This window comes from Stenella coeruleoalba (assembly GCF_951394435.1).
Source record: "Stenella coeruleoalba genome assembly, chromosome: 1".
Taxonomy (NCBI): domain Eukaryota; kingdom Metazoa; phylum Chordata; class Mammalia; order Artiodactyla; family Delphinidae; genus Stenella; species Stenella coeruleoalba.
This window is the reverse complement of record NC_137169.1, coordinates 25,650,500-25,677,076: the sequence shown is the minus strand read 5'-3', so window position 1 is coordinate 25,677,076 and position 26,577 is coordinate 25,650,500. Positions and strand designations below refer to the sequence as shown.

The 26,577-nt window shown below is 54.6% G+C and overlaps 2 protein-coding genes across 8 annotated transcripts in view; one reads left to right on the top strand and one right to left on the bottom strand.

The window, feature by feature from the left end:
- The window catches only part of YARS1 (tyrosyl-tRNA synthetase 1), a 30,690-nt gene extending 27,792 nt beyond the window's left edge, over positions 1 to 2,898 (top strand). For all 3 annotated transcript variants that reach the window (XM_079931326.1, XM_079931325.1, XM_079931327.1), the window contains 2 exons: positions 236 to 377; positions 2,049 to 2,898. In XM_079931326.1, coding sequence (XP_079787452.1) covers positions 236 to 377; positions 2,049 to 2,159 — 253 coding nt within the window. In that variant the 3' untranslated portion in view covers positions 2,160 to 2,898. The remainder of the gene's footprint in view (positions 1 to 235; positions 378 to 2,048) is intronic.
- Positions 2,899 to 3,218: 320 nt separating this feature from the next.
- NHSL3 (NHS like 3) overlaps positions 3,219 to 26,577 on the bottom strand; it is a 28,834-nt gene continuing 5,475 nt past the window's right edge. The window contains exons 1-7 of one of the 5 annotated variants that reach the window (XM_079931137.1): positions 21,788 to 21,945; positions 9,765 to 9,938; positions 9,624 to 9,679; positions 9,208 to 9,331; positions 8,525 to 8,641; positions 5,905 to 8,439; positions 3,219 to 5,481 (exon numbers count right to left, since the gene is read on the bottom strand). In XM_079931137.1, coding sequence (XP_079787263.1) covers positions 5,459 to 5,481; positions 5,905 to 8,439; positions 8,525 to 8,641; positions 9,208 to 9,331; positions 9,624 to 9,679; positions 9,765 to 9,938; positions 21,788 to 21,878 — 3,120 coding nt within the window. In that variant the 5' untranslated portion in view covers positions 21,879 to 21,945 and the 3' untranslated portion in view covers positions 3,219 to 5,458. Of the gene's footprint in view, positions 5,482 to 5,904; positions 8,440 to 8,524; positions 8,642 to 9,207; positions 9,332 to 9,623; positions 9,680 to 9,764; positions 9,939 to 11,826; positions 12,964 to 21,787; positions 21,946 to 26,577 lie in introns of those variants that run through there. The other 4 variants (XM_079931138.1, XM_079931139.1, XM_079931140.1 and 1 more) reach the window with 4 other exon arrangements.

Sequence of the window (26,577 nt, the reverse complement as noted above, 5' to 3'; positions counted from 1 at the left end):
ATGTCATATACTCCCTCCCCTAAAAGCCCAGATTTTGGAGTCTCTCCTGACAGAATTTCAGTTCAGCCCTGGTTAACCCAATGCGGGTGATATCCAGAGACGTAGTACAGCCCTGGCATTGAGGGTTCCCTAAATCCCATTAGGCCCCTAGGAAAAGGCCCCAGTGCTTTGGCCTCCATGGCAGCTGGAGACAGTCCATAGCCTCACTCTTATCTTGTCCTGTGTGTCTTCCCAGAGAAGGGGCAAGCCGCAAGGTTGAGCCTCTGGACCCTCCTGCCGGCTCTGCTCCTGGTGAGCGAGTGTTTGTGAAGGGCTATGAGAAAGGCCAACCAGATGAAGAGCTTAAGCCCAAGAAGAAAGTCTTTGAGAAATTGCAGGTAACAATCTGCACTTTTTCCCTCATACCAGGGCTGCCTGGACTGTCTCCAGATTGCTCTGTTACTGAGTCCACACCTGCCCTTTTCCCAGCTGGGCCTTCCTGCGTCTAAGCCCCTCTTCCTTCTTCATTCCAGACCTGTCAAATGAGGTGCCTGAGGAGCCTGTGGGCCTTCGCAGGTACTGAGCACTGACAGACTGTTTGAGGCACTGTGTCAGGGACTTGAGACATTTCCTCATTTGACCTTCCGTCTGTGATAGATGATCCCCAATTTATCTGGCAGGATACCTGCCAAGGCCACACAGGGTCACCAGAAATGATGGAGCCAGGATCAGAGCCCTCCCGGGATCCCTCCTGCCCACCTTGATCTGAGAGCACTCATTCTCTTTGCTTCAGGGGCATTGACTCACATGGCCTGCCCCGAATTCATTCATTCATTCAGCACCCTAATGTATGTGTCCGGCACTGTTCTAGGTGCTTGGGCTACATCATTGAGTAAAGCAGCAGAGATTCACTCTCCTCATGGAACTAACACTACACGTGTGACTTTTCCTAGTTAGTTCCTTGTTTCCTCAACTAGACAGTATTTCTGGAGGGTGTTTAGACTGGTTTCTACCTCTCCATCCTCCTGCAAGTGGCAAATGGCTTTGTCCCCTCCCTCCTTTCCTAGTTTTCCAGGCCAGTTTTTTGAATCCACTTTTTTTTCTAGCTATAAAATAAATTTTCATTGTAGAAGTGGCTAAAATGTAGGGGAAAATGAAAATAAAACATCCATAGTCCTGCTACCTAGAGATGCTGAAAAATGTCATTAGTGATTATTTCCTTCTGGAATTTCTCTATGCATAGTGATAATATATTTATAGTTTGAGTCATACCATGTTTATTTTTCTTTTTTAAAAAAATATTTATTTATTTGGCTGTGTCGGGTCTTCCTTGCGGCATGTGGGATCTGCTTGTTGCTCTTTGCTGCAGTGCGGGCTTCTCTCTAGTTGTGGCCTGCGGGTTTTCTCTTCTCTAGTTGTGGCACGGGCTCCAGAGCACGTGGGCTCTATGGTTTGCGGTACGCGGGCTCTAGTTGAGGCACGTGAGCTCAGTAGTTGTGGCGCGCAGGCTTAGTTGCCCCGCAGCATGTGGGATCTTAGTTCCCTGACCAGAGATCGAACCTGCATCCCCTGCACTGGAATGCAGATTCTTTACCACCGGACCACCAGGGAAGTCCCTCTTCTTCTTTTTTTTTTTTTTTAATTTAACTTTAGGCCTCAAAGATTTCCCCATCTTCTTAAATACTGAGGGGCGGGGGAGAACCATACACACACACACACGCACACACATATACATACATATATACAGTATTATATCATAATGATCATAATTAACCCCAAACCTTATTAGACATTGAGGTGGTTCTCAGTTTTTCACTCTTAGAATACTACGATGGATGTCCTGGTACCTAGTTCTTTGTATTTATTCATGATTATTTTCTACAACTAAATCCCTAAAATGGACTTACCTTAGGCAAAAGATAGAAATACCTTGAAATGAAAGCTTTTCGCAAACTGCCCTCTTAGAGAAGTTAAGTCAATTTACACTACTAGTAGTATAAGAGTCTTTGTTTTCTTGTAGTCTTGCCACCATCACTATAATCACTTTTGTTGTTGTTTTTCTTGTCCAGGCTGACTTCAAAATTTCTGAGGAGTGCATCGCACAGTGGAAGCAAACCAACTTCATGACCAAGCTAGGGTACATCTCCTGTAAATCACTGAAAGGGGGGAACATCAGCTAGCCAACCTGGCGTCTTCCTTCCTTCTCTCATCATCCTGAGTCATCTGCTGTCTCCTTAATTTGCTCCATCCATCATCTGCTTACCCATCTCCCAGGACACTGAAGCAGGAAGTTTGGGACTCTGTGAGGTGCAAGACTCGGTGAGGTGCAGCTCAGCCTCCCCAGGATCCAGGATCATCCTGTCTGGCTGCAGGGAAAGGCTGACCTCCCGGGTAGTGATGAGCACGGGGCAATGCAGGGAGTGCAGCCCTACCTTCTTCCCTTGGCAGCTGACCTGACAAATCTGGTTTCAATATGATGTTAACTCAGAAAAAGTTTATGGCATAATCCTTGTAACTGGAAAAATATTGGTTTCCAGTTTTCTTAGCGTTATCCCAGCAGCTATGCCTCTGGCTGGGATCTGGTGCCTGAACTGGGCTAATTACAGCCTCTCCCCAACAGGAAACTGTGGGTTTGAAAAGGGAAGGGAAGGGAAAACAGAGAACCTAGTGGTCTACCAAGTGGTTGGCACCTTTCCCGAATGCTTGCCAACCCTGAGGCTTGTCGCTGGGGGCAGAGCCTGCCCCAGGACTCCTGGATTGCCCTTTGATCCTGCTGGGGGGACACTCCCTAAACCAGCTGCGTGTTATTAGATGGCACAGCCTGGTTCTTTCTTCAGGGAGGGTGCGGTGCTTCTCCATAAGGCATCTCAATCAGGACCACTAAGCATCAGTGTCATAAATTCAAATAAAATGTCTGAACAAGGGTGTCTGGACAGGACCTGTCTGTGAGCTGCACCATCTCAGGAAAGGAGAACACAGTGTGTAGCAGCTTCTGGGCCCCTCACCCAGCCTCGGGCTGTTTGTATCTTGGACTTTTGACCCTGTAATGGGAGCGGGGGTGGACTAGGCTGGATGGCAGACACCTTGACTTCCCCTTTAGCAGTGTTAAAAAGAAGAGGCTCATTTTAGGGTCCAGAACATTGTCCCTTCTAAATGTGGGCCCAGACCACGACCTTGACCCACCCCATTAAGAAGCAGCAGCCACAGCCAAGTTTTAATCATTTAATTAATTAACATCTTCGAATGAAACCCACACAGAGCTTTTTCCATGTGTATCACTCCAGCTTCAGAGCAGAGGGAATAGATTGTTTATATAGACATATCAAAGACTCAGAAACTTAAAGAAATATATATATATATGTGTGTGTATATACATATATATATATGTGTATACACACACACACACACACACTCACACTTCTCTAACATTTTTATGGAAATTAAAAATCAGAGGCTTTTGGTCTCCATGTGCACTAGGGCAAGCTCATTTACCCAAGAGGACAAAAGGATTTGCCTCTTGGAGGTCCTCCCTTCTCCTTTCTACTCTGTTCCACCCAGTGGGAAAACAAGCTCAGAGGAGTCTTAACTGAAGACAAGGGGCTCCAGTAACATAGGAAGGGGAGGGAAAGAAACACAGAAGGTGGGCTCCCTCCTACCTCCAGCAGCTCCGAGGCTGCTGCCAGGGCCTGGTGTCATGGAAGCTTTGGCCTGGTCCTGGTTTCTGGTTCCCAGTTCCCGGGGGGTTGAATCAGGAGCTCTGAGCAGAGGAGGGCTTACTGACTGTCCTCTTTCCCCAACTCACTGGGCAGGCACAACACATACCCAGCAGCAGCTCTCCATTACCCAAAGGGCAGGGAAGAACATTGGTTTATAGCTACAGAGAGAAGAGAATAGTGAGAGAGGGCCATAGGAACCTGGGATCTCAGACCACATCCCCTGTGTTCCCAGCTCTTTTTCTGGGAGGGGGTCAACCTCTCTCCTGGGTGGAGGAGAAGCAGCTAAAAGCAAGGTCCCTTGCCCGGCTCAAGCCTGAGTCACCGTTGAGGAAAGAGGATCAAGACAGAAGGGGTGACCTGGTGACAGCCATGCTGCAGTGGAAGGAGGCACTAGGGCCACCCCCGTGGAGCCACCGGGGCCAGTGAGGAAACCAGCTTACCGAGATAGGTGGCACAGGTTGAAAGTGGGAAGGTCAGCAAAATTCCTGGAGGAGAGATCAGTAGCAGAGGCTGATGTCTAGGGGGGAACCACCCAGCCCGCCGCTAGGAGCGCTGAGTTCCCCCTCATTGACTAGGGAAGAGTCTGTCATAGAATGCACCTCTTTGGCTTCCCATCCTGTCACTCAGCGTCAGCTCTCCCCAGTGGAACCACCTGTGCTGAAAGGCAGCTGCAGAAAGGACATGCTCAGAGCAGAGTAAAGGTCAGAGGATATAATCCATAGGGCCGGGTCTGGGCCCACTGCCCAAGTAGGCTCTTCCCTGCCAGACCCACCCCTCCATCCATGTCCTCAGTACTTCCTGTCGAGCTGACAGGAACCCAGCTTTGCCATGGCCTGCGGCTCCGGCCTCTGAAGAGTCGTGCCCACCCACCCCAACCTGATCAAGTAAAACAGGGCCAAGTGCCCCATGACGTGACTCTCTACTCTGTTCTCCCACTCTCTCAGGACAGAGAGCGCCTGTGGACCTCCCCTCTGGTTCTTTCTCCCCCACCCATTTGGGCCCTGGCAGTCTCCCACTTCCTGTCCCCTGCATGGAGCACCTGGCAGAACCAGAAGGTAGGAGGCTGGTTGGTGGTAAGTTGAGGCACAGGAGGGCTAACCCCCACTGCACCTTTTGTGCTTTGGAATTCCACAGCCCCACTCCTGCCTCCAGCCTGGAGAAGCCTGTGGGAATACAACGACTTGCCTACCTCCAAGAACTAAGAAAAGTTGCAAACTGGATCGGAGGAGGGGGACAGATTAGTCCCAGCCATGGGCTGGCTACTGGGGACTGATGCTGCTGCCATGTAAACAGGCCCCTGGAATGTGGCTTCGTGGGCCCTGGAGGATGGACATGCAGCCACTTTTCAAAAGTGCTTTGATTCTGGACTACAGCATGTGCATGATTTGGACATTTAAAAAAAAAGGAAAAAAAAAAAAACCTCAAGTGAGGTGTTCTGTTCCCAATTCTGTGGCCTTGAGGCCAGCAGGGGGCACAGACACCCACTCCCACCAGCTACCTCCTTCAAGATGAGGCTAAGGCCACGACTGAAGCGGCAGCTGCCAGAGGTGAATCCATTCAGGAAAAGGCATGAGAGCCGGATGACTTGGAGGACAGGAGCCACACCAGGCTTGTGTAAATATTGAAGGCCGTGGAGGTTAAGGCTGCAGGCGTCCTCCCTATTAGGTTAAGTGTCTGCCGTATCCTCTCATCCTTGGAGCCGCTCAGGTCCCTGAGATTGTATTCCTGGGATGGGTCAGCAGTGCCAGCAAGGTGCCTGGTGGTCAGACCAGCTCTTTCTGTGGGTCTGTGGAGAGAAAAGAAGGGATACTCAGCAAGGGACCCCCTAGCTTGGTTCTGACCACTGAGAGCCCAGGGCACATCCTCACCCCCTCACTTTACTGACCACGACAGCAGCACTGGGCTGGACATTTTACAAACGTTCCCTCTGCCACTATAATGTATCGTTGCCTCACACTTTACAGTGAGGAACCCGAGGCTAGGATGGGTAGATAAAATGGCAAAGTTGGAATTCAAATTTCAGTAGGTCTGACTCCAAAGCCCCACCATCCATGCTCCTTCAGTGCAGCTCATCAGAGGTGACAGGTCACCCTTCCCAGGCACCCCAAGACCAGAATCCAAGAGCAAATCCCTAATGGCAGGACTTCTGATACCTGTTTCCCATTACCAGTGATGGGACCCACACCCCACCCCTCCCCGCCCACCGTACCTGTGCCAGGCAGGCCCAGCTTCTCCTCTGGACCCACCCGCTGCAGCACACCTCCATTCTCTGCCAGCTTCTCCTTAGTCCTGTCCTCGGCATGGGGGAGCCCGTTGGTGGGAGGAGCAGGAAGGGGCTCAGCCGGAGGAAAGCTGGGGGAGGTGGGGGGGGCGACTCCCCCAGAAGGCTTGCGGGCCACAGGCGGGGGGGCCTTAGGTGGCTTCTTTGGGGCCTGGGGTGGCCGTTGCTCTGAGACGCTCCGAAGTTCAGCTATCAGGTTCCGCTGGAGGTCAGCCTGGGTCTCAGGGGACACGGGCCGCTCCAGCTGCAGCTTCTTGGTGCCCTTGGAGAAGATGAAGCTGGCCGTAGAGGCAGGGGACCGCGGCTCTGCCTCAGGTGGTCCATTGGGCTGGTCACTCACAGGGCCCACGCTGGCAGCCAGATTGGAGGCCTTGAGCCGAACAGCAGCGTGGAGCCCTGAAGAGGCAGGCGCTGGGCTGGCCCGCCCTGACAGGGCCCTTCGCAGTGGCTTCTGGGGGGCCGACGGCCCTGACGCTGGAGTCGGAGCCACTGTGGCAGTGCCTACAGAGCGCAGCCGAACCATCTGCAGGAGTGAGGGTGTGACCAGGGGTGCACCAGCATCCTCCCTGGGAAGGCCGCCACCCTTGCTGCAGCCCCCTGGTTCCCTCCGAGGGACCTTGGCCTGAAGCCCTGGGACAGAACCAGCAACAGATGGGGCTGGCAGAGCTGGAGGAAGATCTGGGGTACCACAGGGCTGGCTCTGGAAAGAGACAGTAGCTAAGGAGGGCTCCGGGGGCTGTGAAGGGTCTGCAGGCTCAGGGCCGGCCACAGAGAAAAAGGCCTCCTCGGGTGGAGGGAAGTCAGCCATGGACAGGTCCTGCTCCTCCGGTGCAGGAGGCGGGGGTGGGGGCCAGGTGGGATCTTGGAGGGCCTCCTCAGCAGTCTCTGGGGCAGACAGGGCCTCCTCAACCACCTCTGGCTTCTTAGTGGGTGGCGGGGGCGGGTGATAAGATGGGGGTGGGGATGGTGGGGGTGACTGGTCTTTGGAGGCACCGGGAGCTGCCTGAGGCGGGGTTAGGGATGTCTGGGGAGTAGGTGGGGTCTCAGGGCTGGCAGCAGTGGTAGAGATGGGCCCAGGGACCACAGCAGGGGCAGCTGGAGCAGGGGCAGCTTGGTTGGGGCTCTTGGGCTTAGAGGGAGGTGGGGAGAAGGGGGCAGGCACCTTGGGGTGAGGAGGTATGACAAACCTGTCACCCAGGGCGGTCGACACGTGCGGACCAGAGCGGTCTGAGGGCGCCGGATCAGAGGAGGAGGAACATAGAGACGTGAGGGAGGAGGAGACCGAGGCCCCGGGAGATCGAAGTGAAGTGACACGCTCTGGTTTAGGGGGTTGGGCCTTGCCTGGGGAAGCAGGGGCCCCTGTTAGACCCTTGGGAGGGAGGGTAGGGGTACCACTTTGGCTCGAGTATCCACTGGAGGGTGAGAGTGTCCGTTCTGGGGAGCGTGGGGGACGCCGGGAGCCACCTGGAGACAAGCCAGGCACCCAGCTGCCTGCTGAGCTGGATGGACAGGGTGCTGCCCCCATCCCTTCTGACCCGCCGCCAGTGGTGGGCGGCCGGGGCAGCTGTTGCTGCTGCTTCCGCTCGGGCTTGGGAGGCAGCCCCAGGGGCCCATCATGTGCTGCTGAGCTGCGCTGATGGAGCGAATGGGTCCGGCGGGGAGGTGGCGGGGGCCGCTTCAGCTTCCGTAGGGACACACTCCGGCTGGACAACTGGCCACCGCTCCGAATGCTAACAGTGTCCGAGGCCTCGGCAGTGCTGCCCCCGCTGGGAGAGCCCCTCCCGCTGCCCCCCAGGGGAGGGGGCGCCACGTTACTGTTGGCCACAGAGCTCTCTGGCCGGCCCTCTGAGCCACCCTTAGAGGAGAGGGTAGAGCCGTCAGACACAATGGTCTCAGAGGACTGAGAGTGGCTCCAGGTGTCACTGGAGGAGGAAGGGTGGCGGCTGCGGGGCCGCGGGCTGGAGACCGAGGAAAAGTGGCCCAGCGAGCGGATGGAGGCCGGGCTGGATGAGAGCAGGCTGCAGCGGCTCAGCGTGCGCAGGCTGCAGCGGCCCAAGGCCACCACGTCCACTGTGGGCGGCAGCACGGCGTGCGGGATCAGCTTCGACAAGTAGGTGGCCTGGGGCGAGATGGACATGGCCGGGCTCAGGGGTTCTGGAGGCCCTGCCCCTCCGGTCAGTCCGGGCACTGCTAGGGACATGGGCCGGGTCAGTGGCAAGGGCCGGGCCCCCGTGGACCGGCCAACGAGCGTGTCATCCCGGTAGATGCGGTCGATGTGGCGCTGCAGCATGGCCTCTGCCTGGGCACCGGCTTCAGCCTCTGCCTCCAGCGCCTGCAGGGACACCCTGGCCCCTGGCCCTGAGGCCGGGCCTGCCGGATGGCCATCCACCGTGGGGATGCGTACAACGTCCCGTGGACCGGGAGGCCGAGGAGTACCTGGTGCCTCACGTTCATTCCGCAGGCCTGGAATGGACAAGGAGGGCGTGGGATGGTCAGCAGAGGGGGCGGCCAGGGCTGCCCGCCCACAGCCTCCTCATCAGGCGCTCACCGAGTTCCTTCTGCACGTGCTGTGGCAGTCCCAGCACCGTGCTCCGCCGCTCCCGCCGCCGACGCCCTGACTTTCCAGATGATTTGGGAAATGAGTCATGCGGTCGGAAGGTGGAGCCTGCGGGCAGAGTCCAGGGAGAGAAACTGTTAGAGCAGGTCTGGGGCACATTCTGCAGAGCACAACTTTTATAGAATATTAATAAGAACTCTGAGAAAAGACTTCCACAGTCAAGTAGGCATGGGCATAGCTGGGTTAAACAAAGCTAGACACTTTTCTGCAAGCTTTCTGGAAGGCTTTACTAGGTCAATAATGATGATTTCCATTTAGCGAACACTTATTAAATGTGTTAGCATGCTAAACACTTGGCATTCATTCCAATAAGGTACGTATTCTTATCCTCATTTTTCTAGAACATCAAACAGAGAGGTAAAGGGTTGGCCCAAGATCACACAGCTGTAAATAGCAACACTAGGCTCAAAACCAGGTTTCTCAACTCTTCACTGTCCTGCTTTTCAGTTAATGCTCATTATGAACCTCCAAGAGGACACAGGGTACTATGTTTCCTGAATCCACTGAATCACAGTCTTGGGAAACACTAGATTAGGAGCAAAAGGGAAAGCTGCAGGTGCTGGGTGCCCACCACCCCCTCTCCTGCCCAACAATCCTGGCTGGTGAGTGGATACCTTTGCGCTGGATCATCTCAGAGCGGACGGAGAGAGCATCCTCTGCCGTGGAGCTCTCAGCTGTGTAGGATGTGGTCTGGCTGCAGAAGGAGATGCTATCGTCATCTGGTCCGGTCCGGGAGGACTATTGGGGGAAGAAGGATCAGCCCAGAGGCGTGAGTGGGGCTTACCTTTGCCTCCTCAGGCTCCCCTTTGTAACTTCTGACTCAGATTCACCCCCCACCGACCTGCCCCAGCATCACCTAGCACTGAGCAGGCATCAGCTAGAGCTACCCTGGACCAGCCCTCGGGGGCATCTCGTCTAGCCTTTCATGATACAGAAAGGAAACAGATCCAGAAGGGTTCAAAGACATACTTGTCAGAGGTCAAGCAGGGAGAGAGGAATACATCAAGACTGAGCTGGGGGCAGGGCTCACCTGGATGCTCTGTGTGTCTCCATGGTCCCAGGTACCCTTGTTCAGTTTCTGTTTTTCTGAAAGGCATCAGAAAGGTATGTTGAGCTAGGCCTCTGACTTTGGGAGCTGAAAGTAGCGCTGGAGAGAAGAGGAGGAGGTTACCTTGGTGCTGGAGGGAACGGAGCCCCTCCTGGGCCTGCGTGTGCAGCTCTTCCAGGTGAGGCGGTCGCCCACTGGGGAAGAAGACATTGTCCTGGTGCTCATCCACTGCAGACCCTAGCCCCTGGCCTGGCCCCACACTTAGTCGTTTGTCACTCTCAGCCTTGGCAGAGCCTGCTGGGAATGGAGGAGGAAGGAAAGTGAGGCCCAAAGGTATCTGGGCCCTGGGAAGGCACAGGCACTGCAACAAGGGCGCCCACAGTCCCCAGAGTGCACAGGGCACCTGCACATACATGCAGTGCCTACTTCCCCCAGTCTGTACTCACAACCCACAGTCCTGGGGTATACACTCAATATACACAGCCCCCAAGTACATACACAAGCTATAATCCAAGTGTACATATACCTGAGCACCCACACCACACAAAGGGCCCCATATAGGGCACCATATCCAAGGCACACATGCCCACCATATATGCACACAACACCCACAGGCTTCATTCAGTATGTATACAAACACATAGCATCCAAGTAAAACCAAGAGCACACCCAGCCACCACATATACACATGACACCCACAGTCCCCAGTCTGTATATACACAAACAGTACCCAAATATACACACAACTGTCACTCAGGGCCCCATGCAAGACACTCCAGTGTACACACAGCCCATAGCAAATACATTTCTCTTGTCTCCAGATCCTGAGCTCCACTTTACAGGAAGACAAACCACCTCTTTGTACACCCCAAGAAAAAGACACATGGGACACTAGGAAGGGGGTGGGCACTAGCAAAGGTCATAACCAGATTCCCAGGAAGTCCTGGGGTGTGGGCTAAGCCAAGGATATGGCCACTTGGGTCCCCTAATCACCCACGCAGCTGTCCCTTCGTGGAAGGATAGGCTGGGGAGGGGAGAAGAGGGACCCCAGCCACTCCACTCCCCCTGAGGCAGCTCCAGCCTCTCTTTGGGGAACAGTCCCAGGTATCCCCCTCTCCTGGAGGCCCAGGGCCCTGGTGCAGAGGAGCCTGGGGTCCATTACAAAGGATATTGTTACAGGCCCTGCCCATGGAGGAGCTGGGCATCTAATCCTGGGAATAGGGGCTGTGTCAGCACTTTGCAGCCCCAGCCCCCCTTTAAACAGAACCCACAACATAAGCAAAAGCTCTGGCAGGGTCATGTGACCTTGGCAGCACCTTGTGGAGGGACAGGAACAAAACAAGCCCTTTAAAGGGCCACGCCCCAAGATCAGGATCTTCAATTCAGACACCTGAACTGCCCATTCCGCCTTCCTCAGCGCATTCTTCAACAGCCAAGCTCCCGCCCAGGGAATCCTCAGGAATCCCACAAGGTCAGAGCTAGGAGGTCTCTCAGTGACCCTCCTCTCCCCGACCTCCTGATTTTACAAGTCCACAAAGAGGCTCAAAGAGGAAAGGTCTTGCCTAAGGTCACCCAGCAAATCGGAGTCAGAGCCAAGACTAAACTCCAGGTTTCCCGAGGGGACTCCTGAATCACACTCAAACTGGGGGCCCTCTGGCCCCCACATCTTAATCCAGGCCTGAAAGCCCAGTTCCTAGGAGGAGGAGGGGATAGGCCCCTCCCCTCAAAACTTCACCCCCAGGCCTCTAAACACGATTTTCCTGATCTGCTCCCCAACTTCCAGGGGCACTACTTTCCTTTCTACTCTGCTCCCCACATCCCATCCTCACACACACACACTGAGTTGACCCGGGAGGGGGTGCACTACCTCTTGGAACTGAGGTATTGGGATGTACCCAGTAAAGCGTGAGTACCCCTGGAGGAAGGCAATCTTGCCCGAGGACTGCGGGCTTCAAGGTCAGAGACACCTAGAGCCATCCTCTGAAACACAAGCAGAAATCAAACAAAGGCAGTAGGAAAGCTGCTGGACAAAGGCACCGTGGCGGACAGGGGAGTCTGGCCTCATTACCAGCCCGCATCCCCCACCCCACTGCCTTCCCCGGCCTTGATCCCCCATTCTACGTAAGGGTCTGGCAAATGGGGGTGTCGGAGATCTCTTATCTCCCCCACAGCCACACCCACTCACCCTTCTTCTTGAAGAGCCCGAGGAGCGCCGGGAGGTGGCGGCCCAGGAACACCACCATGACTGCCGACGCCACTCGGACCGTCCCCTACGTTGACCTCTCCAGAACGCCGGGCGATGCCTTCACCATAACCCAGCGCTGAGGGGATGAGTCTGCCCGCCCAGCCGCAGAGCGCCGGCTCCAGGCAGAGGAGGGGGAGGGGCTACTCTCCAGGTCCTCCTCCCACCTTCACCACTGCTCCCGCCCATCCACCGACCCCGCCCCTCGAGTGCAGGGCAGGAGCAGGCACCTTCCCAGACTCCGACAGGGAAACTGAGGCACGGAGTCTCTGGGTGCTCGGCTCTTGTGCAAAGGATGACTAGGAGGGCCAAAGATACTCAATTCCAGGGGCAGCCCACTACCCCTGTCTCCAAGTCCTTTTCTAAACGGTCACGAGCCAGAGCTAAGGCAAGGGTGCCGGCTGCCAGATGGTGGGTGGAAGAGCCACTAGACTAGACTTGGCATGGTGCCCACCCCCAAGTCCTCCTGGCTGCTGAGGGTGATTCCCTGGGGAAGGGGCTCACAGCATGCAGCAGCCAGGCAGAAGCCCAGGACTGCCTGGGCGGATGGCAAGGACACACTGGCAGAGGTCCCTGGAGGAGCAGGAGCCAGCCCAGGACACAGTGCTGGGAAGCCGGGGAGATGCCCAGAGCGGAATCACAGTGGCTGGTGCTAACAACCCCTCACGTGTCTGTCCAGCCCCAGACGTTCCAAAGGATTATCTTCCCACTTCAGTAATGTAACATCAACAGCCAGAAAAGCACTAACTTGCCAAGGTCACACAAACAGAGGCAGGCCTTCAACACAGACCTCTCCCTCCTCCAGCCCAGGATTCTTCTCACTGGTCTCACTCTGTGACTCAGCGACTCTCTTGGATCACCAGGCAGGGGGGAGAACAGAATTAGTCACAGGTGGGGGCAGTAAGAGTGGGGGGCAGGAGGGAAGGTACTTGGAGGGAAGTCAGGTCCAGGTTCAAATCCAGCTCCATCACATACAAGTCATGACCTCACATGGAAACAAGGCTAAGAACTCCTCTTTGTAAGATTGTTGTATCCATTCATTTAATCAGCAAATATTTATTAAACTAGTACTAGGGGCTACAGCTATTGGAAAACTTTTATCTTGTTCACCAGTATATCTCTAGTGTCTGGCACATACTATGAGTTCAATAAATATTCGATGAGGGGCTTCCCTGGTGGCACAGTGGTTAAGAATCCGCCTGCCAATGCAGGGGACATGGGTTCGAGCTCCGGTCTGGGAAGATCCCACATGCCGCAGAGCAACTAAGCCCATGCATCACAACTACTGAGCCTGAGCTCTAGAGCCCACGAGCCACAGCTACTGAGCCCGCGTGCCGAAAGCCCGTGCTTCGCAACAAGAGAAGCCACCGCAATGAGAAGCCCATGCACCGTGACGAAGCCCACACGCAGCAACAAAGACCTGACACAGCCAATAAATAAATAAATAAATAAATTTTATAAATAAATAAATAAATATTTGATGAATACACAAATGAGGTAAACTAGCAAAATAATTTTAGATAGTGAGGGCTGAGGAGATGTGACAGGAAGTGGGTGACTTTAGGGGGCATCAAGGAAAGGCTATTGGAACTGAGACCTAAAGAAGAAGCCAACCAGGGCAAGTGCTGGGCATAGAACCTTCTAGAAAAAGGCAACAGCAGGGACTTCCCTGGTGGTCCAGTGGCTAAGACTCCACGCTCCCAATGCAGGGGGCCCGGGTTTGATCCCTGGTAATGGAACTAGATCTCACATGCTGCAACTAAGAGTCTGCATGCCACAACTAAAGATTCTGCATGCCGCGATGAAGACCCCGTACGCAGCAACGAAGATCCTGTGTGCTGCAACTAAGACCTGGCGCAGTCAAATAAGTAAATAAATATTAAAAAAAAAGAAAGAAAGAAAAGAAAGAGGCAACAGCAAGCATAAAGGTGTCTTGAGGCAGGTGTGGTGGGGTGGTTTTCCCAGAACAGAGAGGAGGCCAGTGTGGCTGGAATATGATGAGCAAGGGAGAGAATGGCAGGTGAGAAAAGGCAGGAGCCAGGTCAGGTTGGGCCCCAGAGGCCTTGGCAGAGTCAGGATTTTATTCAAAGAACCCCAAGAGGTCAGTACTAAAGGTTCAGCTGAGTATTGACGGTGTTAAAAGAGATTCCCCCTGGCAACTCCAAAAAGAGTAGTTGAGGGACTTCCCTGGTGGTCCCATGGTTAAGACTCCGTGCTTCCACTGCAGGGGGGCATGGGTTCCATCCCTTGTCAGGGAACTAAGAGCCTGCATGCCATGCCTCACGCTGCAGCCAGAAAAAAAAAAAAAACAGAGTAGCTGAGACTGTGGAAGAGAAGGTCTGTGAACTATAAAGTGCTGTCCCCCAGACTCTGAGGACACCCCTCTCTCACAGCACCTCTCTCTCTCTGAGTCTCTAGGGATCTAAGAATTCACAATGGCTCCCATGCTGCAAGATCCTCCTACTGGTCCTTCCCCATTTGCTGTGCCACTTCTCAGGGACCACTCATGCAGATACCTGAGCCTTTGCTCTCTAGAGAACAAAATTCTGTGGGGCTAGATAGTATATATCCTCAGATCACTGAAATCTAAACAACACCCTTAAGAAGTAGGCACGTTTTTTTTCTTGGCTGTGCTGTGCGGCTTGCAGAATCTTATTTCCCCAACCAGGGGTTGAACCCAGGCCCCCGCAGCGACAGTACCGAGTCCTAACCACTGGACCGCCTGGGAATTCCCAAGAAGTAAGCACTTTTTTTTTCTTTTTTTTTTTTTTTTTGTGGTACACGGGCCTCTCACTGTTGTGGCCTCTCCCGTTGCGGAGCACAGGCTCCGGACGCGCAGGCTCAGCGGCCATGGCTTGCGGGCTCAGCCGCTCCGCGGCATGTGGGATCTTCCCAGACCGGGGCACGAACCCGTGTCCCCTGCATTGGCAGGCGGACTCTCAACCATTGCGCCACCAGGGAAGCCCAGTAAGCACTTTTATCTCCATTTTACAGATGAGGAAATGGACACCAGAGAGGGCAAGCATTATAAAGCTGGTAAGTGGCGGGACAGCATTCACACTCAAGACCACTTGAATCCAAAAGCCACGTTCTGCCCACTGTGCCAGCTACAAACCTGATCTCCCTCTGAAGAAGGTTTGGATGACCCTACCATCCCCCAAAATTTGAGGTTTCTTGACCACATCCTCCCCTCTTCCCTCTCTCTTAGGCCAGACCCATCCATCCCTCTTATTAGTCCCACTCAAACAGAAAAGAGCAGTAGACCGACACTTGTAGGGTGATTAATTCGTGCCAGGCACCATGCCAGGTGCTGGTGGAAGGCAGTCTCTACCCTCACAGATCTGACAACAGTCCTTCGAAGCAGGTACTCAAAGATACTCTCCTGGTAACTGACCTGTGAGGCTCACAGAGCCAGGTGACTTCCCAAGCTCTGGCTGGTTCCAAAACTGGAGCCTTCAACCATGCAGGACAAAGGCATGCTCAGCTTCTCCCAACCAGGGAAACTAAGGGCTGAGCTCTGCTAAGTCAGGGGTGGGGAAACATCAGCTCATCAAGGTCCCAGGCCCATAGCTTGCAGTCAGGGTCACAGCTGCAAATTCCCCAGCAGGATCCAAGGCTCTCACACTTGATAACATCTGGTTCCCCCAGCAACACCCATCCCCCCGACCCCCACCCACGCCTTGGCCAGAGCCTGAGGTCCCTCTGAGCCACCCCAGGCGCAGGTCTACACACCTGTAGCTTGTTTGGGGAGAGGCTCAGCAACCCGAGCCTCGGATGGAGAGCATGCACCTCGCAAGGAAACTAAGGCCCAGAGAGCAGAAGGACCTTGCCTAAGGCCACACTTGGAGTCCGTGTTCCAGGACCTTCAGCCTCAGCACAGTCCAGAGGTGCAGCCTGGGACTGAAGCTCACCACGCAGCCTCTGCCTCCCCTACCTGCCCAGGGGAGGAGGCTTCCTGGATCTGAGAAGACACCTTGCTCCAGGCCACGCACACCAGGAAGCACACCTGCAAGTTCCGGAAGGAGCTGAGATACAGACCACCAGCAGAAGTGTGCAGACCGCACCTCCAAAAAGCCTCACTGGGGCCATCCCTCACAGGTGGGTGCTCTCACCACCACGTCCACAAAGCACACCCACGCCTCCCTAGTCCACGCCCTCCCCACACCCGAGCGCCACTGCGCAGATTCATGCAGGGTCTTGCTGGGTGGCTGCGTGTACACGAGGGCAGATGCATGTACCCGCTGCTCTGGGGCCCCCCTGAGCCTGGAAACAGAGAGGAATAGGAAAGGGAGCCCCTGCCCCCGCCCCCCAAGGCCACGTGCACCTGTGCGCATGCGTATGTACTGTCTTGGCAACATCCTCCACGGGGTGAGGCCTCAACCTGCCCCATTCCAGAGCAAGGGGCGGGGGCTGCGGCATGCCCCGCAGCCAGGCTGGCCTGACTCAGGGGAGAGGAATGAAGTGGGAGGGCACAGCTGCCCAGGTGGCCTTGCTCTGGAGCCAGGATTCAGGGTGTTTGGAGGCCCTTAAGTCTCAGCCCCTCACTTTTGTACTGGTGGGCAAACCAAGGCCCAGAGGGGACCCGGGCCTTCCCATAGGAGCAGAATCCAGAGCATGCGTAGATTTTATTCTCTTAGAGGCAAGACAAAAGGAAGTGAACACAACTCTCAGGTGAAGGCGCTTTACCGTTCTCTCAAAACACTTTCCTCTTCTACTGTCTCGAAGAAAGCGAATGAGAAACATGAAAGGTAGGTGTGAGTTCCCTTCTTACAAATGAGCACAAGGCTGGAGGGACAGTGACTTGCTCAAGGTCACCCAAACAGGAAGTGGCAGAGCCCAGAACCTGGGTCTCACTGCAAACGCCTTAGTGACCCTAAGTCTCAGGAAGTTAAGGGGTCGGCGTGGGAGGGAGGGGGCCATAGCCTCAGTCACTGCCCAAAGTGGGGGAGCTCTGCACCCCACTTCTGCACGAGGGGAATCTCCCTCCTTCCTCTTCTCAGTGCGAAGCCCCAGCCTAGCCAGGGCAGAGCTGACAGGCCGGTTCTACGGTAAATATTGGTGGGTAGGGAGCGCCTGGGACAGAAAGGGGAGGATCCCGTCCTACAGGCGCCTGGGGGAACAGGCAGTAACACAGGGAGGAATTAGCTACCATAATATTAGTAAATGTCATAATGAGTTTCCGGGTCAGTATCTGCTGCCGACAGTAACATAATAATCTCTTTCGGCCAGGGTGAGATCCTGACTTTCCAAAGCCCTTTCCTTTGTTCCTTCAAGGCATGATTATCCTCATTTCATAGATGCCAGAGAGGCAGCCACCATGAAGCCAGGAGAGAAAAAGGCAGGGAGTCGGAAGGTCTGGATTCCAGGCTTTGGACAAATGAATCAGCCTCTCAGGGCTGCAGTCTCATCTGTAAAGTGGGACTAACACCCACCTCACAGAGTGCCTGGGAAAGTTAAAGCCACGCAACCAAGTGTAAACACAGTGTTGTCATCAGAGGGAGCCTCTGCCTATCCAGGCATGGGGGCCTTTTCACTTTCGCCAATCATAAGCCAGCATTTACTGAGTGCCAATTGACTGAGACACACATGGTCTCTCACTAAATCCTCCTCACCATACAGAGGCACTCCCCTAGGGTTAGTGACTTGCCCAAGGTCACACAGCTAATAATGGCAGAATCAGGATGTGAGCCCAGCTCACACTGGCTGCTGTTCTTCCCATGCCTCTAGAGGCCTCCTCTCCCATCCACTTCTGGAGCTCTCTTCAAATCTCAAGTGGAGTTGAGAACCATTATTAAGATAAGGTCTGATAAGGGACACTTAACATCAGCTTCCTATCAGCTCCTCAGTGACCTAGCCCTATCTAGCAGCCCTAACTGCCCCCTGTTTGGGAGGAAAGGGAATTCGGAGCCCACACCAGATATCCCATTGCCCCGGGAGTCAGATGTCCTAGGCCTGAGCTCTCACTGCCCCTCAGTTGAAGCATGATCCTGAATCAGGCACTGCCATCTTCTGGGCCTCAGTTTCTTCATCTGTGAGGTGGGACGGTTGGGGAGATGATCTCTAAGGAGCCCTTGGCATGTATGACTCTGCCGCTAGAAGGAGGGGAGTGGTCCCTCACTTTGGGTCAGGACCTGGGGCAGCAAGGGGGTTCAGCTTATCTCAGATCCCTCAGACCAGAGAGGGCTGGGCCAGCCCCTTATCTGGAAGCCCAGGGCTCCCACAAGCAAGTCTAGACATACAGTTGGTCACAAGTCTCCCCACCCCAGTAAGGGAGAGGAAACAGGAAGAAAGGGGGCAAGGGAGGTAACAGGAGCAGGTCTTCTCCCAGCTGCGGCCACTGGTGCTCTAGGTCCAGAGGCAGGGCGGAGTCTGACTCCACCAATGACTTAGTCCCTTCCCTCAATCTCATCTGCAAAGTGGGAACAATAAACCCTATCAGGAGGAGGGCCATGTGTGTAAGCCTGACAGTATAATGCATGGGAACAGGAAGAGGACAGAGTGCTGGGGGTGCTCCTTGAGCTCCCAATTCACATCCTTCACCAATTCTCCGTACCTCCCAGGACCAAGTGCCTAGATGGCCTGGGGCTGGGAGGGTTGAGTTGGATTCCTGAGAACCAAGGCCAAACAATCCCAGCAGGTTACAATGTCTTTGCAGCAGTGAGGAGGCCTCTCCCTATTCACCCTCACCCTTCTCTATGGTCCAAGGGCATTTGTAACATGGGACCAACCCTTCCTTGAAACTCAGTTTCCCCTCCCACTGCCAACCAGCTCCCTCTCTGAGCTCTTGGCGGCTTCAATGCTTAGTCCTCAACCCCTGCCCTTCCTCCACAGTGCTTCCTCCACCTGTGCACCATACGGAGTCCAAATCCCCCAGGGCCTCAGGCTTTCTTCACCCGGAGGACATGCAGGCCCCTCCGTCATAAGAGGATATCCATCTACACCTAAAATAATTAAGAGCACAGGCTTTGGAATCTGACAGGCTTGGGTTTGAATCCCTGTTCAGCAACCTCCTTGCTGAGTAGCCTTGGACAAGTGACTTAACTTCTCTGAGCTCCAGCTTTCTCATCTGTAAAATGGGAATAATAGCTTACAGCTTGTAAGACCGTTGGAGGACAAATGAATTAATCAAAGTAAAGGGTTTAGCATAGCATTTAGCTCTGCTGCCACCCCCAGCCAAGCAGCCTCACGCATAGAGCCTTCACAGCACTCTCTGGCCCATACTCTCAACGTCTGATTAATCCCAGGTCCTTCCTATCACTTCCGCCACCTCCTCTGCAGTGTCTCTGCAGCTGCCACTCCTCTCCACTCCTACAGCCCTCAACATGTCCCCAGCCCTCACTTCATCAGCCTCTCCCCTGGATTACTGCAACAGCCTCCAGACCGTTCTATGAGCTTCCACTCTCACCACCCCACCCCCCAACCTGTCCTGCCTGCACCTGCCATCTTCCTAACATACCACTTTCATTGGCTCCTCAATTGCTCAAACACTTTCACTGGCTCCCTTTGGCCTATAGACTCCAGCCCTCTCTGCTTGCCTTGCGTTCTTTCCCCCATCCTTTCACAGACTAATCAAAGGAGTAAGCACTCAAGCCCCAGTCCCATACCTGGACCTGTGTCAGCAGAGGCTGAAGCCAGGGAAGCCTTAGAATCCTCAGCACAAGTAAAAACAAAGAGATTGAGGTTTACATTCACTTTTTATCCTCCCAGGCACAAGGAAGAAACCTCAACTACTTTGCTTTCCAGCCTCCACACTCAGTCTCAACCCCATGCCTTTGCTCACGACCATACCCCAGAGCTGAAATGCATCCCTGGGCAGGTTCTCTTGTCTAATCAACAATCCAGGACTAATTCCAACCCTACAGTTACTTCTTTAATACCAGCTCCCCAGTTTTCTAAAACTGACCGCAACCCAAAAGCCTTTTAACATATAGCCTAGAATATTCCCTAGCCCCCCACGCTTTCTTCTATGTTGCCTTGACATTGCTTTCTGGGCTTTTAGGAACACCTTTAAAGCCTGGTTGACCCTTGAGTTGCAGCAGGAACTGGAAGAGCACAAGAGATGCTAGAAGCCCCAGGCCTCTTCTGTAAGGGCTGGCGGGCAGGAGATTGTAAACAGCCCTCTTAATCTCTCTCTCCCCCACCACAAATGGTCACAAGTCTGGATCCACAGTTGGTTCTCAGGAAACCATCAGATTAGAGTGGCCATACGAGGGCAGATGAAGATTCACCAGCCCCAGCCCCAGCCCCTTGGTGCCGATTCCAAGAGGAGAGACAGGTGGGCACAACCTAGATTTCAGGATTACTGGGACAGGGAGACTACTGGAAGGTCCAGGAGTCTCTCATCAACCCAGCTTCTGAGGAACCTCAGAGAGCGTACCAGAATTTAATTAATTCTTTTCTTAATAATCATGATTATTCTTCAAACCACTGCAGGCAATGACCTTGGACAAGCCCACCTTCTCTATCAGTCTCTTTCACGACGAAATAGCCAGCCAGAACTGTAAGGGTCCCAAGAAGTCACCGAAGCTAAGCTGCCCTAATTTCACAGACAGACCTCCCTCTAGGAGCCAGGAAGGTCCAGAGAAGTGAAAGCAATCTGCTCAAGGTCACAGAGCCCATACCAGAGGAACACTGAGAACCCAGACACCCTAAATCCCAGCCTAGGCCCTTTCTATTGCACCCTGCATGGAGGGATGAGATCATCAGGCTCAATTCAGAACCTCTAGGAAGGTAGGCCATCCTGGGAAGTCATGGGTGGATTCTCCCACCACAGGAGGGAGGCCCCCCAAGCCACCTTCTCCAGGATTTTTTCATTCCCCAAAACCAGCAGATACCCGACTCTGTTGGAGACCCCTTATCTTGCGGGGTGGGGGGTGGATCCCCACCCTGCCCCTACCCCATGTCTGGATTCACCAGGCGGAGGAACTAGGCACTTTAGACAGCCCCTCCTCCAACACCTCTTGGGACCCGGGGATACCCTGAACCGCCACACCCACTGGGGGGAACCAGGAATCCTGGCTCCCAGCCTTGGGGTTGGAGGCCTTCCCATTCTGCCCCCTCCCCCCGACTTGGAGGATGGAATGTGACCCGCGGACAGATCCCGCAGCACGCTGGGAAGGGCTGCGTTCCAGCTCGGTGGCTGCACTGAAAGGGGGAGATGCGGCAGCGACCATGGGGACCGCGGGTGGGGGGGGGAAGGGGGACAGAGAGAGGCAGCGGCGGTGCGGATGGGGGTGGGGAGGGAGCCCAGAGAACCAGTCCGACTCCCGATCAAGCCAGATGGAGGCGGCTCGAGTCTCCAGCCCCTGGTTTCCTGCTTCTCCCCTCAACCTTTGTCTCCCCTCCTTTCTGCAAACTTTCAGCCTGTGAGGGCTAAAGCCTGGGGAACAAATGTGCGTGCGTGCGTGTGTATGTGTGTGTGTGTGTGTATAAGTGCTTTGGGGTCTGGCTGGTTGTGCAGTTTTGAACCTGTGTGTACATACGTGTGCCTAAGACGTTGGGCAACTGTACCTACACGAATGTGTCTGAATCTGCGACTGTGGTGGTGTTCGTGTGGCTGGGTAAACCGTATACATAGGTATATGTACCTGTATCTCAGGATCTGTGCCTCCCACAGCGATCGTGTGGGTGTGAATGTGTATGTGATTTTGTGTCTGCATGTCCATACATCTGAGTGGGTGTTGTGTATGTGACTGTAAATTGTGAACATGTACATGTGCCCGCCCGCGGGTATTCGTGCGTACATGTGTCTCTGTCTGCATGTGAGGGGTGGGGTCTGTGCGGGGGATTCCCGGCCCCCCAAACTCACACCCAACAAGCCCCAGGAGGGGGCAGCAGCGGCGGCGGCGGCTGCGGCAGGAAGACCCTCCTCCCCGCCTGCCCCGCCCCCACCCCCAGCCCCTACCTGCCGGCCGCTTCGCCGACCGCCCGAACCGCCAGAAGCTGCGGGCCCGGGGGCCGCTTGGGGCCTTCCTCTTGTGGTGTGAGTTGCCCATGGTGGGCGCGGGAGCCGGCGCGGGAACCCTAGCGCAGCCCTACCAGCCCGGCAGCCGGGCCCGCAGCCACAGGAGGGAGGCAGAGAGAAGCGCGGGCGGCCACCGCAGGCGCCCCCAGCCCCAGCTCGGCCACGCCCCCGGGCTCTGCGGCCAATGGCCGGGGTGAGGGAGGGGCCGGCAGGGGGCGGGGCCTGGCGCACATCCCGTAAGCTCCACCCCTCTGAGGACCTGGGAGACCTGCTGAGCCGCCCCGCCCAGTGCTCTGGGAAAGGCCGGGCCTGTCCAGGTGGGGCCGACGGATCGCTCGCTCTCCCAGGCCAGGGGCTGCCTCTGAGGACTTCAGTTGAACCAAGAGAACTAGGGGCCCAGGCTCCAGACAGGCGGGGTCTGGAGCCTTGCTGCTGCTAGGGCCCACCAACCACCACCCCGTGAGTGTCACGTGTCTGTGTATCTCCTGTCTCTGCTTGTTTGTACAAATACATCTATCTGACTGTATTTCTGTAGTAATGGTGTTCAAAATAACAATAGAACCCTTTTATATAGCGCTTTCTATGTGCCAGGCACTGTGATAACTGCTTTCATGCATTACTTAATTTCATGCACAAAACAATTCCGTAAGGTAGGTACTTTTATCATCTCCATTTTACAGATGGGAAAATTGAGGTTCCATGAAATCAAATGATTAGCCCAAAGTCAAACAGCATTAAGCTACAGAGCCAGTACTCAAACCCAGACTGAGTCCAATACCCACTGCTCCAGGCTACCTACCCCACCACTTTATCTGTGCCTCTCCATGACCTTGAAGGAGGGCATGTAATTGGGCATTTGTATTTGCGTTCTTGAATGTGGCTGTGTAGTTGTGCATCTGTGACCCTGAACATGTGGGTTCCTCTCTGTGTCATCCTCTGTGACTGCATGCCTGTATCCATATAATTGAGTCTGTTTACATAGGTCTGGATGTGTGCTTTTGTGTATTTGCCTATATAATTGTGACTCCCTCAAGCTGGCTGAATATCCCTGCTTTTTGTGTATTTGAGTGTGTAATAGTCTGCTTGAGTGCATGTAAGTAAAAACGTTTGTCTATAAGACTGTAATTGCATGTGCTTTTCTGTATCAATATGACTGTGCAATTGTCTGCTGATATACCCATATCTATCTACCTTTGGGGGGCGGGGTATGTGTAAGTAATGGAGCATATAGGTAAACATACATGGAAGCACATGTCTGTGTGCATCTAACCCTAACTCTCTCTCATCTCCCGTTAAATAAGTCTTTGTTTTTCAAAGCCCAGGCCAAGGTTCACCTCTTCTGAAAGCCTTCCAGGTTGCCCAAGGCCCCCACATCTTCATGTTCTCACAAGTGCCCTGTGTCCAGGGACCTGCCCAGGAGCCCACATACTGGGCAAGGACTCTCCTTTACGATCACTCTGCCATCTCTCCAACCAGGGGCAGCATGGTATAGACAGAGAAAGAGCACTGGGCTGGAAGCCCACGGCCCTCAGTTCTAATCCCCTTAAGGTTCATCCTTTCTGCCACCGCAGCAAGCCCCTCCACTACACCTCAGCAAGCCCCTCCACTACACCTCGCTGCCTCTTATGCCCAGTGGCTCCAAGACACCCTGTTCCCTCCCTGCAAAATGGGAGAGTTAAAGCGGAACCACACCCTCCCTGAGGCCCATCTCTTGTTAAGAGACTGAGGTTGACAACAGTGTAGTCCCTGAGGGGCTGGTATTTTATATATCCACGCAGAAAATACTTGTTGAGCATACACTGTATCCCATGCTGTGTGCAGCAGGCTCCCTGCCTTGCACAGAGAAGAGGGTCCTAGTGGCAGAGCTCGATGAGACCTCAGAGATTTGCTGGCCCAATTCCCTTAATTTACAGGTGGGGAACCTGAGGCCCATAAAGGGGAAAGGTGGTATGGGGGGGCAGAGAGAACACTCAAGGGTAAAGTCCAAATCCCTTGGCATACATTCAGTGAGGACAGGCATGCAAAGAGCTTAGAAGGATGTCTGGAGTGTAGCAGGTAACTTGGCCTTCACAGGATACCTTGCAGGAGCTGCCCCCGCTCACCAGTTCAGCCTCATCTCTGACCACACCCCTCTCATTCTCAGAGCTCCTTCCTCTTCCACCTTTGCCTGTCCTCAAGGCCCTGCTAGACAGTGTCCTCCTCCATGTCTTCCTTGACCCCCCCCTCCCCCAGCCCAGTTCTTGGGGCTCCCACAGGCATTAATGCTGTCCGCTGATACAGAACTGATCACACCTCAGGGCTCCCCAGCACCCTGTGTAACACCAACCCAGCACTTGTCTCAAGGCAACAGTTTGCTTTGGTATGTCCCTTTCCAACCAGAAAACAAGTTCCTCAAGGACACTGATCCTCTCACTCCTCCTAGTAGCCCCAGGCTCAGCACAGTGTCTGGCACACAGTAGGTATCCCTACGTGTTGAACAGAAACTGGCAAAGGTGGTGATGATAGCACCTTGAGCACTAATGGAGGTGAAGAGGCACAGGCAAGAGAGTCCAAGGCACTCTCCCAGTCTTACCTTCTTTCACTACAAAGGCTGTGCTTGCTCCCGGATCCAGGAGGAAGAGTACTACCAACGAGTCAAGTGCATGGGAGAGCCTGGGAGAGCCTGGGGTAGGACTGGTGGGAAGAAGTAGGTGATATGGTAGGCATATGGACCAGAACTCCTGGAACCACAAGGCAGGGCTTGAGTGTCTCGTGACCCTCCTGGAGGATAGTATTAAAGGCCTCGGCTGGCTAGGGGCTTAGAGGAGAGGGTATCTTAAAGCAGGCAGGAGGTCCTACTCGGAACAGACCCCATCAGCAGCCTCCTGGAAGCATGCACTTTGCCAGAAGATTCAGGGTTTAAACCCTTGGCAGGCTGAGCTGTCTCCATCTCCCCTCCATGCCAGCACAGAGCACCCTGGGAGTGCAGCTGACAGCCTTTGGTGAACCGGCCCCCAGGACAGCGGAACACTAGAGCACAGAGTCCTGGGGAGTATAGTCATGGGGGAGGTGGACAACGAGTTCATCCCTGCTGCCCAAGGAAGCTGCTTCCACCCACTTCCTCCCCCAAGTCAGCCACAGGACTGGAGGTGGCCGTCCATGGGTTCTCCAGATGGGAGGCAGAGGTGTGTATACCTGCTCTCCCCACCCCGCCACATTCACTGCGGCCTAAACAATATACAATGCCGCCTCTCATTAGTTTTCTTCAGCATGTGACAGGCCAGGAGCAGCTGAGACAGCTTTGAGGGTTCGGGGAGAGGGGAATTTCCGAGGGGCGGGTGGGGGAGGGGAGGCGCTCCCACTGCCCTCTGCCGACAACAGATTAGAGATTTTTCTGGCCACAGGGAAAGGGAGAGTGGTGGGGGGAGGGCCCCCCAGCCTGAAGGGGATTTCCAGGAGAACCTGGGCCCTGTGCCACCGGTGCGGATCCAGGGCCTCCGTTGAGGAGTGAGGGGGAGAGGCAGCTGGACCCGGCCCCTTCTGAAGGTGTCAGAGGTAAGGGAGGGGATGGATGAGGCCTTCTCGGCCTCCTCGGCTTCCAGCTCCTTTCATCCCACCCCTGCTCGAGGGCCCTTTCTGGGATGGGATTTTCCATTTGAAGTCAGAACAAAGGAGTGGGGAAGCTGAGGTCAGCCTGGCAGGTGTGGGCTCCTGTTCTGCCTCCAACACTGGTTGGCTGTATGACCTTGAGCAAGTCACTTCCTCCTCTGGGCCTCAGTTGCCCATCTGTATGTGCCGTGAGGGCTCCCTGTGACATCTCAGGCTATCAGCTCTGAGCGCCCAGGATCTGGAGATACCCGTGCTCTGGGGGCCCATATCAGATTACCCACCTATCACCCAAAGCCACTTAATGCCAGGCCCTGTGCTGGGCAGGGCAGAGGGAAAAGACAGTCAGCCCAGGGCCTGCCCTCAGGATGTTCAGAACAGTAAGGTATGGTGATGCCTGTGCCCATGGAATGCGACAGCCAGCTGGTCCCAACCCCCAACAGAAGCCTTGCCTGGTTCCAGCTCTGCAAATCCCTCAACCCCAGCTTCCCCTCATTCTTCCATTTTAGCTCGCATCACCTCTCGGGGAAGATCACTCTGTTCCCTCCTTAGTCACACTTCTTGACCCTTAATTACTTGTTCAATGTCTACTACCCCCCTCAAACTGTGAGGTTCACGAGGACTGGGACCTTGTCTTTCATTCATCCTCAGGACAGAGTCTGGCACATAGTAGGTACTTATTACCTAACATTAAATACTTAATAAGTATTTGTGAAATAAATTAGTGAGACCCCCTCTCCCATCTGGACCCAAGGCAGACAATGCTCATCACTTCAGAGGGGCTTGGAGAAGGTGGACCCAGACTCCTTTATGGAAACCACTCCCCCACTGATGTATCCCACAGCAGAGGGAGCCCTGCCCATATCACATCAGCCAAGGCCCCAGGCTAAGGACACTGAGATGCCCCTCCCCAAGAAGAAGGTGACCAGAAAAGCATATCCTGGGACTTCCCTGGTGGTCCAGTGGTTAAGAATCCACCTTCTGGGCTTCCCTGGTGGTGCAGTGGTTAAGAATCTGCCTGCCAATGCAGGAGACACGGGTTCGAGCCCTGGTCCGGGAAGATCCCACATGCCGCGGAGCAACTAAGCCTGTGCGCCACAACTACTGAGCCTGCGCTCTAGGGCCCACAAGCCACAACTACTGAA